The following is a 12,010-nucleotide window of genomic DNA, read 5'->3' on the forward strand; positions in this document are numbered from 1 at the left end:
GAAGCAAATTAAATCATTGCTCTGATGAACAGTAATGAGTTCTATAGTATGCTACCTTGAAAAACATTTGCAAAATTTTTGGTAAACTAGAAATTAGATATGCAATGATTTTTTGATCACTTCTAAGTAAGATAAACCATTGAAAAACTGATTAGTATAATGTTAGTTTACATACTTTTGTTTATTATTTGCACATGTTTCAAAAAGGCTCTTTGTATTTGTAAATGAGTATGGTCATTTCTACTATGTTATGAAACTGGGTAAGGGAAGTATGTGGTTACATAGGACTGGACTAGTTATACCTATGAGATCTGCCAGTCTGCTAAAATGACAAAAATTCATAATTATTTACCTTTCCCATAATCATTATGCTTATAGGCATTTTGACAAAAACTTTGTAATTGTTTGCACAATGTAGAAAACAATGATTCTACCTTTAGTTGCATTCTTCTTATTATGCCATCCCACAAGACTTTTGTGAAAATTACATATCATTTTACTTGTAATAGGTGAACCATAGGCATAAGTTTCTGTCATCTCCAGCTAGTTTTTAACACACACTGATGCTTCCCTGAAGACCTACAATCAGCTAGCTACAGGACAGAAATGTTGTCGTTAACCAAAAAGGACTGTCGCAGAGCCCTGTGAAAAAAGACAGTACCTCAGATGCTTCAGAGAATAGGCTCTAGGGCACAGGTTTCCTCATGTCCTTACAAAGCCACCTTTAAGACCACATAAGTGGTCAGGGTAAGAATTTCCAGAACAGCTTAACTGAAAACCTTGGTTTGTGAAGTCCAAAGTCCTGATCTATAAACTCAATCCTTTTCTCTTAACCTGCCCAGCCCACCCTAATAAAACACAAGTGAAAGTTCTGTATTTTTTTTTCTTTTGAGTATTGGGGATTGAACCCAGGGCTTCATTCATCCTAGGCAAGTGCTTTACCACTTGAGCCACACCCCTTGAAACTGAACTCACTTTGAGCTGAGTGCATTCCTAGAAATCTGAGAGACCCTAACACCTCGGTATCGAAGAGCTTCATTTGCCCAGGGGAGAACAAAAGGGGCTTTTTCAAAGCCCCTTTTTAGGATAAAGTGCCTTGACAACAGGCAGGAGGCCCTTGTTCCTGCTCTACTGCACACTCACCACGGGACCCTAAATAAGCCGACTACCATCTCTAGGCTTCGATGGCCTCAGTTGTCATCTGGAACTCCTAAAAATATTCCTGTCTTCTGAACTTCATTTACCCATTTTCAGTAGAGATCTTTTCCTAGGAAAAGATCACAGCCTCATAATTGTATATCTTTACTAAACTTCTGAAATAAATTTTCACCCTCCTCATTTTATAGCCATGATGTGGATGGCCCCTCAAGAAAATCACACTACCAGAGACCAGAATCTAGTAGCCTCCCTTTCCTCTTACTATCTTGCCCCTCTGTGTCATAAAGACGTCCCTTCATAATTGAATTAATGATTTCCTTTTATCCTACCTTTCAGAACTCAAATATCTCACAATTACAGTATTTAACCTGCCCCCTGTTGCTAATTTGTTTCCTTAATAACTTGCTTTAAAATAACTTTAGTGACATTTTCCTCAGTGTTATTCCAAAGTCTTAAATACAAAAAAGACAAATCTGTCTTCATAAGACCTTGAAGGAGAAATAATATCAAATGCAGGTCCTATTCATTGCTTTTCTTCATATTTAAAATACTACTCATAAACTAATACACTAAAACACATTAATTTATTTCAATCTGTTCAAACTATCCTTTGTGTGCATATTGGACAATGAACTATTTGTTACTGGTCAGCTCTAACAAGTATGGAAATTGACAGTTGGAACCTTCATAGCAATTTGGCTTTGTCATAACATTTGACTGGACTCATCTTAAACAGTGTATATATGAGTCCAGGTATTAAACTCAAGGGCCAAGTCAAATATGAGCTGAGTACATGCTAGTTAACAATGAATTGGAACATCAGACATGATGTTTAAGCAACATGTCCAGTTCTGAGTGTAGTGATTAATTCTCTGGTATTGCCCATCCTAGAGGCACTCACTTTTCACTGAAGAACACTGGACACAGAGATGCTCCCTCTGCTTGGTACTCTCCTGTCTCTCCACAAGGGACAGCCAAGGGTTGTTGTCACAGCCAGTAGCTCCAGTGCCCAGTAGTGACCTGGGCACCAGGCCCAGCTGCACCATGGGAAGGCACACCTGAGCATGTGTGGCTAGAACAAGAAACAGATGCAGCTGTTTATTAAGGGCTACCCTGGGCCTGTGCTGTGTGAAGCAGCAGTTTACAGGAACGGGTAGACTTATATTTGGGAAAACTAAAGATGGAGAGACTCTTCTCCCTCATCTTGAGCATGAGGAAACCTCTGATGAGAAGAAACATGAATGTCGAAGGCCACCTGGCTAGAGAAGTGGTGCACTGGGATCTGAAACCCAGATCCTCTGATTCTACTGTGGAAGCCAACTGGGCAGCCTCTGAGCCACCCTCTGTGAAAGGGCAGCAGGCAGCAGACTGTGGCACTCAGGGGCCGAATGAACAGTGAAAACCTCAAATGTGAACACTCACAGGTGAGGGGCAGATGCTGCAACACTTGATATGAATCTTATTTCTAACTTAAAGCAGCACCTGTGAGTGCTCATAAGGATCACATGTACCTTGTCAAACTGACCATAATTGGGTTTTTGTACATTTCCTTATGGTATCACTATCACTCCTTAATCTTCATATGAACACCCCTGTCCCACTGAGTTTATGTCCACAGTGTGCCACCTTCTCTCCCACACCCACTGACCACCTCTGACCTTCCAATGAAACCCCTGTCCCACTAAGTTCATGCCCACAGTGTGCCACCTTCTTCCTCACACTCACTGATCACCTCTGACCTGCCAATGAAGCCTTCCCTGCTGCAATGATAATGCCCAATTACCAGCATCATGCTGGGAATCCAACATGCATTGAGAGGCCCTCAGCCACTTTCCTGACCTCCCAAGACCTTTCTTGGTCAGAGCCCACAAGGACAGCTTTTCTGCCATCTACCCCAGCCACCAACTCCTACCAGAGCCACTGCCCACATGGAAACTGCTCCCCTGGAATCATTGATTCAAATACTCATTGCTGACCATCCTTCCATCCTTCCAGCCCTCTGTGGGGTAGGCTCCTCCTGGTTGTCTCATGGACACCTCCAAGTCAAAATGCCAAACTGAAAGGATTCAGAACCACTGGCATTGGTTTAACCACTTTAATGGGCACAGCTGATGGTCTTCCCCATCTATGGGCATTTGGACAGCTGGGACCAGCTACTGAGAGGTCCAACCAGCCTCTGAGACCCAGGCATCATTACTTCTTGGAATGGGTTATCTCATTATCTAGATATTTGGTGTCATCTTCCAAGAAGTGACAGAGCTGCCAGTTGATTTACACCATACTCTCCATATTTCCAGGGTGATGCATATTCTGCCATTGCTGTGGGTCTCCTTGCTCCAGGATGTTAGCCATCAGGTACTCAAGAATGCCAGCAAGGAACACAGGTGTAAATGAGCTCAGCCGCTGGGAATAGGGACCCTCACATAGGAGGCAGTCCATGTGGCTAACAGGGAACTGCAGCTAGGCTTTTGTGGAGCAGGAGAGAATCTCCTCCCCAAGGCTTCTTTTCCTCCTGACATAGTGTTGCCCAATTAGCTCTGATTTTCCCACTAGCCTGGGCCTCTTAAGATCCAGTGTTTATTTCAACCTATTATATCTCTACACTACATACAGCTACTCACTGGTTAGCTGCTTTTGTGAAAACCTAGATTTTTGTGACACTGATCAGGCCTGGCCTAGAAATGTCTGTGACTCAAACCTGGTCACCCTAGTGACTATACCCTCTTTTTGAGAGAACTCTTCCTGCTTAATATTCTAGCAAAATAGAAGTGTGTTTCAAATGAAACATTGTCTTGTCTTCCAAACACTATTCCAGGTCCTCCAGTCCCAGCCTTACATTGCCTGTGAGCTTTCTGACATCCTTTGTAGGTTGTACATTATTTATAATTATGTTCAATGCCTTGTACAATGGGAGTTCAATTTTCCATCCTCTCACATTGTAAAAAAAAGTTTTACATATTCATTTCAATACCCCTGTGTCTCTTTTTTGGATTCTCTTTTGAGTTGATTTTAACATCTGCTTCTTCTTTCATGAGCTAAATGTGTTCTTTTCTTAAAATGTCTGACTATGTTATTGTTGTTGTTTTCTGGTGATACTAGGATTTGAACTCAGGGCACACATACCTAGCAAGCACAAGGCCCTGAGTTCAAACCTAGTATTGCCAAACGAACAAACAAACAAACCAACAAATCAACTGGTAGAGTGCTGGCCTAGCATTTGAGAGGCCCTAGGTTCAATTCTCAGTACCAAAAAAAGGTTAAGAAGAAAAATGTCGGACTGGGGTGTAGCTCGGTGGTACAGTGCTTGCCTAGCATGGGTGAGGCCCTGGGCTTCGATCCCAGTACCAAAAAAGAAAAGACAAAAAAAGAGAAAAATGTCTGAATCTGAAAACAAAAAAATACCATACAAACTTGCTCCTTCTCTGGGGTGCTGCACCAATACAAATGGGGATCTATAGCTATAACTGTTCATATCTGAGTCTTGGGTACCATTCTTCTGCTTCACTTTTATATCCAATTAATCACCACAGTGTTTTCTCTTCCATTTCCTTAATATTTCAACAATAATGCACTCTGATTATTCCAGTCCAAGCCATTATCAGTGTTACCTCAGCAACCATAGCAGCCTCATTTACTGGCCTGTTTCTCCCCTCACTCTTTTCCAATCCTTTTCCCAAGTAATTACTTTCTTTAAAAAAATCTGCTCATGACATTGTGTTGCTTGGAACTCATCAGTGCTTTCACATTACCTCTGGGATAAAGTTTGAATTCCTAGAATGTTCTGTCCTGCTTTTCCATCACCAGGTTTCTCTGCCTTATGTGCCAGTCTTCAATATAAATCTATGTTCTGGAAATCTTTGCTTCATCTCTTAGGCTTGGTTAGACTCCCCCAATATCCCTTCACACGGGGTCCTTACCTTTCACTTTGCAGGATTTATCTGAAATAACATAAATATGTGACTAATTATTTGTTCCAGGTCCGTCTATTCTATTTTTAGATGACAGGGGCCTTTCTACCTTATTAACCATTTGATCCCCAGAGACCACTACAGGGTCTGAAATCCAAAGCATATTCAATCCTCACTGCATCCATGAATGACATCACCCAATTCTAACCTCAAATCTTGGCTCCTCTGATGGACTGTAAGTACAATTTCCCACTTCAGTAAGATGAAGAGAATACCGTCTACCTCACAGGGACAATGTGAAAATGAAATGCTATGATGTCCACCACAGTGTCTGGCACAAAGCAAGCATTTGTGAAACAGTATTACTACCACTGTTACCACCTACAGTGGAAGAGAGAAGGGCACTGTCAGGTTCAGGCAGGCAAAATGGCAGGCTGCAGAGACCTTCTCAGAGCAGTACAACACTGATTTCCTCATCTGGGCTTCAGCCTAACAGTCTCCAAGGTCCAGAGACTTTACCAAGCCCTTGCTGAGAACTGACTATAGTCAGGGAATCTCAGGATAGCTAAACTCGCCCAACAATAGAGTTCATAGACACAGTGTTTGTTGACTACGAGAAAGAAAACTTTCTAATAGTATATGATTCCACTTATATGAACTATGAACAATAAGCAAACCCACAGAGACAGAAAGTAGAATTGTGGTTACCATGGATTAGGGGCTGGGAAAATAAGAAGTGACTGATAATAAGTAAGAGATTTTTGGGTGCATAATGAAAATGTTCTAAAATTAGATCCTGGTGATGATGACTCAACATAGTGAATATACCAGGAGCTATGAATTGTATACTTGAAATGGTAAAATTTTTGTTACATAAATTGTATTACAGTTTTAAAAACACAACTCTCTAGTGACCATGCTCTACTGTCTCTCTCTCATGCCAAATTCTACCAAGGCCAAATTTGTCAATGTTTGCTCAGCAAATACAGAATCAGAGTAGAGGGTTACAGAATGAATTCTGAATGGAGTCAGGTTCTGATGGACTCTATGTCCATCTACTGCCAAGAAGATAGGCATTTCTACTGGTGTAGACTGCATTTAGTAGGTGTGGCAGATATTATTAGCTGCCTATTCATATCCATAACTCCCATTGCCTTTTATGAAAACACAGTTTTGTTCTAAGGGACAATGTACCCCAATCCCAGGCATGTCATGACTAGTCTAATCCAGTGTTCCAAAATTTTGCTGATAATAGAATCACTTGGATTCCTTGTTTAAATAATAAAAGAGAAATAAAATAAAAAGATTTAGATTCCATACCCAACAAATCCCAATTCCCAGAGATGAGTCCTGCCAATCTCTCTATATAACAAGGCTCCAAGTAACTCTACTAACCATTAGGGAAGTTTGAGAAATAATGGTCTAAGCCATTGCTGGCAACTGTTCTTATACCTGGCTTTCCAAGTATTCCTTGCAGCTAGATGACCATGTGTTCACTTCTGGTCAACAAGAGTTAAAATAAAGTCTATTAAGGAGATTTCTGGAAAAGTTATACTTAGTAATAAAAAGAGAAGGACATCTGCCCTTATCTCTTCAGCCCCTCTTCTTGTTTGGAATGGAGCTATTATGATTGGAGCCACAGTAATAACCCAAGAGAAAGACCTATGGATTTGCAGGGACATAAATTGTACTATTGTTGAAATAATGCCAGCCACTGTCTGCCTGGAATCTCTTGTTAGATGACCAAAATAAACTCTGGGTTGTTTAAAACTGTCATCAGGTGTTTGTCCCATTCCTAAACATATAACAGACACTTTCAACATTTACCTTTGTGATATACTTTAGTCTCCGTGCTCCATTTATAAGGGCCTTGCCCCTTCTGGGTGAGAGATTCCTTCCTGAGATAGGGTTGGTCAAGACCTGCATAAATGGCCATCTGTCCATCTAACAGGATCATGACCAATTCCTTTTTCCATAACTATTTGATTTATCATTTATATTTTTCACTTATATTTCCAAGTTCTTGGGGGATATCTCACAGATGTCCCTTGTGATAATGACATTTTACAAGATAGATTTTATTTTCCTGAATGGAATTCTGTCAGAAGAACAATAACAAGGGTTAGAAAATTTTCTCTGCAAGAAGCTAGAGAGTAAATATTTTTGGCTTTATGGGCCTTATGTTCTCTGCTGCAACTATTTGGGCTCTGTCCTTATAACCCTCAAAATATCCATAGACAATATATAAATGAAAATGTATGGGCTAGGGATATAGTTCAGTGGTACAGTGCTTGCCTAGCTTGTGAAAGGTCCTGGTTTCCATCTCTAGCACTGAAAAAAAAAACAACTTTAGCAGTTACATTTTCAGTCTCTGACATGCTGTCTTTTCTAAAAATGGCCACAGTGGCATTCCAGTCCCACATGATGTTCTAGAACTCTACCAGGTCCTCAACAAGAGTCAGAGTTTACTTCTCTCTCCTTTCTTTCTACCTCAGAAGGACTTTGACTGTTTCAGCAAAGAGAAGGCAACAAAAGTGATATGCCCTGAATAACCAAGGCTAGATCACAGAAGAAGATATGGCTTCTACCTTGTCATCTTACTATAAGGACACTCATCCAAGGGAAGCAGCTACCATATGGTGAGAAAACTTAAACTCTCCCACACAGAAAAATCAAATGGAGAAGATCTTCAGCCCCTAACAACAGCCATCATTAAGACATATGAACAACAAGACATGCAAATGAATGGGCCTTCAATAAGGCATCGCCCATCTTTCAGCTGATTCACAGTGGAGTGTTGTTCAGCTTTCCCTTTTGAGCCCTGTCCAAAATTCAGTTTCATTAGAAAAAAATGCTACCATTTAAACTCACTGTTCTGAGTGACTGGAACACAGACTCAGGATAGAATGCATGTATGAAACAAAACAAACTGTATGTTTTGCTTTCTACTTTGAGCCACCAATATAACATAAAAACAATAGAATATATATACATACTTCTTCCAACAGTGACATTCTGTTGCAAGACACTTATATACAGCTGCAGTGTCAGTTGGGGGGCAGAGCCCAGGAAAGCCTGGATCACTGATGCCCGGCTGAATGCAGAGCGGTGGGTGAATAGCTTGCCTTCTGCCTGGCCCACCTCCTTTTCAATCTCCTCTGAGAGACCATTTTTTGGCATTTGCCGCTTCTTGGTGATGCTGACATAAGGCTCTTCATTGTGGCTTGACTGACAGTAGATGCAAAAGACTTCAAAACACCTGGAAACAAATCAGTGAGTCATAATAATTAGAGACAGGCAGGAGTCTGTCTTTACTCAGTTATTCTGCTACTACTTAGGCTGGATATTCTGGACTATCATCACCCTTCTAAATGCACTCCCAGTACCAATTCTAAGCACTCAGTCCTCTTCAGGTCCTCCAGCAGATCAATGGAACTGAGTGAGAATCAAATAGGCAAGAAAACCTATGAGAGAATGGGAAGTGGTTCAGGACTCAGAGCCACAAAAAAAGTTCAATTTCCCTTGTTGACACATACTAGCTGTGCAGCCCTAAGCCAGTCACTTACCTTCTGAGCCCTTTCCTTCAATTATAAAGCAGAGAAGATAGCTACTTTTGCCACATTGCTGTGGAAGACAGCAATAATATAGCGTGTGTGTGTGTGTGTGGTTTGTATAAATGTTCCATATACAGTAAAAGCCCCAAACCACCCTAGTTAAAGTAGAAGATATAATTGGGCAATTGTCAAGTACAGGGCAGCTTGCCATGTAGGATTTCACTGGACAACCATAACATATCACCCACTACTTGGTCTTCACAAGCCCTTACAGGGCAGGCAGGCCTAAAGTCAATCTTGCTCAGGGGTCTGCCAGATAAGTCTTACTTATAGAATTCTAAGCCTGTTCTAGGGATGGCACCTTAACTACTGGCCTCTCCAGAATGAAAGAATAGCTGATTTTTAAACTGGGATTTCCTCTCTAGATAATGATATGGATACACACGCTGATACCTGTGATCTACTTTGAAGAATGTACACATACACGCACAGACTTATGGATAGAGGGATGGGTAGAACTGGGAAACAAAATGTTAATTGCAGAATATAGGTGGTAGGTACTTGGGCGGTCACAACAGAATTCTTTCAATTTTTCTTCTGTATACTTGAAATTTTTCATAATAAAAGGCTGGGAAAACAGGCTTCTCTAGAAGAAAGAAAAATGCTCATAGCCTCAGGTTTAAAAATTGTTGAAGGACTTTTTTTCTGAAACATGCACTTTCACAGCAACCTTATTAATGCTACTAGAAGATTTTATGGCTTTATTGACTTTATTGAATGTTAACTTTATACTCTTGCTCTAAGGCAACTATGGCAACAAGGACACATTTATAATTTGGCATAATAAAACCTTGATGCAAGAAAGGAAATGCAGGAACCTTTACATAGTGGACATATTTTGTGATTAGCTTTGTTCACTTGTTCCCGGAAGAAAGAAGGTATGTAGGGATGCGTGTGTGTGTGTGTGTGTGTGTGTGTGTGTGCGCGCGTGCGTGAGAGAGAGAGAGAGAGAGAGGAATTTGTTTACTACCTTTTGCCCAGTAGAGTCAAGGACAATTCAATATATTACATGAAGACACGTAAAACAGCATGGACAAGTTTGTTCAGATGAAAATAATGCTAATCAAGTGGTTCAGGTCACAAGTTCAACCCCAGCTGGTCCAAAACCCAAATCTGTGACTGAGTACTGAATGAAGCCTAGCTCCTTTACACTGTTGGACTACTGAAAACAATAAGGACTAGAAGGTAAAATAAACAAACTTATTGTCACCTTTATTCTCAAATATGTGATGAATGCTGATGAACGTACTAAGTGTTCTGGGGAATGCAAAGTCAGCTGGATACTGCTCATTCAGAAATGCTCACTATCTAAATGGGGTAATGGAACATATACCGAATAAGGATAGTATGTTACAAAACAGCTGATATTTATATAGCACTTTTAGTTTGTAAAATATTTTCCCATAGATTATCTCACAAAAAATCCCTATGCAAGAATTTGGATCATAGCGATATTTGTAATAGCAAAACTGTGACCATACTCAAATGGCCCTCAAAATGAAAGAATTAAATAAATCATAATATATCTATGCAATGAAATATTGTATACTTTTTAAAACTGGCAGTTTAGAAACATATCAATTGATATAAAACAATTATTGGGATGGGGATATAGAGGAGCACCTGCTTAGCAAGCATGAGACCCTGGGTTCAATCCCAAGAACCAAAGTAAATAAGTAAAATAAAATTAAAAAAAACATTTTTACCACATTTGGTAAGTTAAAGAAGCAAATTACAATAGAATACATAGAGAAAATTACATTTTTTGTAAAAAGAATAACAAACACACATAAATAAATTACACGCTCTTGTACAATTAAACGGTGAAATAACTGAGCTGGCTCATACTGACTCTAAAAATTAGATTGTTAATAGGGATTTTGTAAGCTAGTTGTTAATAGCCAGTAGCTTGATCAGACTTGACAGGAATAAATACATATGGAAATCAGCAAACACTGAAAATCAGAGCTCATTTTTTTCTAACAGAGAATTTATAAGACTATCACCACAAAAAAGTTAAGAATTGTCCTCTTTGGATAGTAGAATTAAAGGTTTTATTTTCTTCACTGTGCATATGTTTTCCTCTTTTCTGTCATTTCAAAAACAAATATGTTTTACTTCCATAATAAAATCAAGGTTATAGAGTTTTTAAAGACCAAAACAAACAAACACATAAACGAATGAAACACCAGGGCATGCTAAGAGATGAATGAATGAAATGAGGGTTCAGAGAAAAACAAAATTCTGTTGATGCTGAGGAGAGACCTGTGTGAAATAGGAATCATTTGTACAATTGTTAACAAAATGAAACTTTAGTGATTAATCAATAGAAATGAAAAAAGGTTCCAGAATGAACTAATGTCAAAGGTAGCTCTAAAGGCCAGGTGGAGCCTCTCAGAATCCACTGCTTTTCCCAGTTAATGCATTTGACTTAGTAGGTGTTTAATAAATCTGTGAACAGCCCCAAGACCTCTCACCACTACTGGCTAAGAAAATTAGAAGAAACAGATCACTACTGTTTCTTTGGAATTTGGCAAGACTTACCTAATTACTTCAATTCTGTTTAGGGGGGTCATTTCATTGTAGCTTTGCTTGAGAGGTTGTCTAAATAAAGCTAGAGATTAGAAACTTTGACCAAAATCATTCAAGGTATGGGCTAGGGACGTGACTCAGCAGTAGAGGGCCTGCTTAGTATGTGTAAGGCTCCATCTCCAGCACCAAAAAAAATCAGTTTAGATAGTTTTTTAGTAACATGTAGACCAGAGGTCAGGAAACTTTTTCTGTAAAGTATTACAGAGAATAAACACTTTAGACTTTACAGGCCATGGTCTGTAAAGGTGAGGTCTGCTCAATTCTCTGCCTCTGTAGCGCTAAAAGAGCTATAGACAATCTATAAACACATGGCCATGCTAATGTTCAAATAACACACTTACATAAACAGAAGGTGGGGGTATTTGGCCAATGAGGCACAGTTCACTGACCCCTGATGTAGCCGATTGGTAATTTGATCCTTTTTTTTCACTTTATCCCATTTTCAAACAACATATATTCCATTTGTCAAGAATAATAACCAGTTTATTCCTTAGCTGAAACCATGTATATTGGTGCCAGCACAAATAACTATGGTACAAAGGACCCTAATAAAAATACTTTTTCCAAAGAAATACTATGATTTCTTGTAAGCCATATTATCTTCATATGACACACATGCTCTGAGAGGCTACACTAGAATCAAACTGGTTAAATGGAAAACGTGTGAGGCCTTTGAAGAGTCACTTGCTTAATCTCTCTGAGTCTCAATTCCTGGACTGTAAAAATAAGATAATGACA

At 39.6% G+C, this 12,010-nt stretch overlaps 1 protein-coding gene across 1 annotated transcript in view; it reads right to left on the reverse strand.

The window, feature by feature from the left end:
* Xk (X-linked Kx blood group antigen, Kell and VPS13A binding protein) overlaps window positions 1–12,010 on the reverse strand; it is a 46,361-nt gene that overhangs the window by 30,525 nt on the left and 3,826 nt on the right. Inside the window, exon 2 of the mRNA XM_020182611.2 lies at window positions 8,063–8,325. Coding sequence (XP_020038200.1) covers window positions 8,063–8,325 — 263 coding nt within the window. The remainder of the gene's footprint in view (window positions 1–8,062; window positions 8,326–12,010) is intronic.

The sequence above is a fragment of the Castor canadensis genome, chromosome X, assembly GCF_047511655.1.
Source record: "Castor canadensis chromosome X, mCasCan1.hap1v2, whole genome shotgun sequence".
NCBI lineage: Eukaryota > Metazoa > Chordata > Mammalia > Rodentia > Castoridae > Castor > Castor canadensis.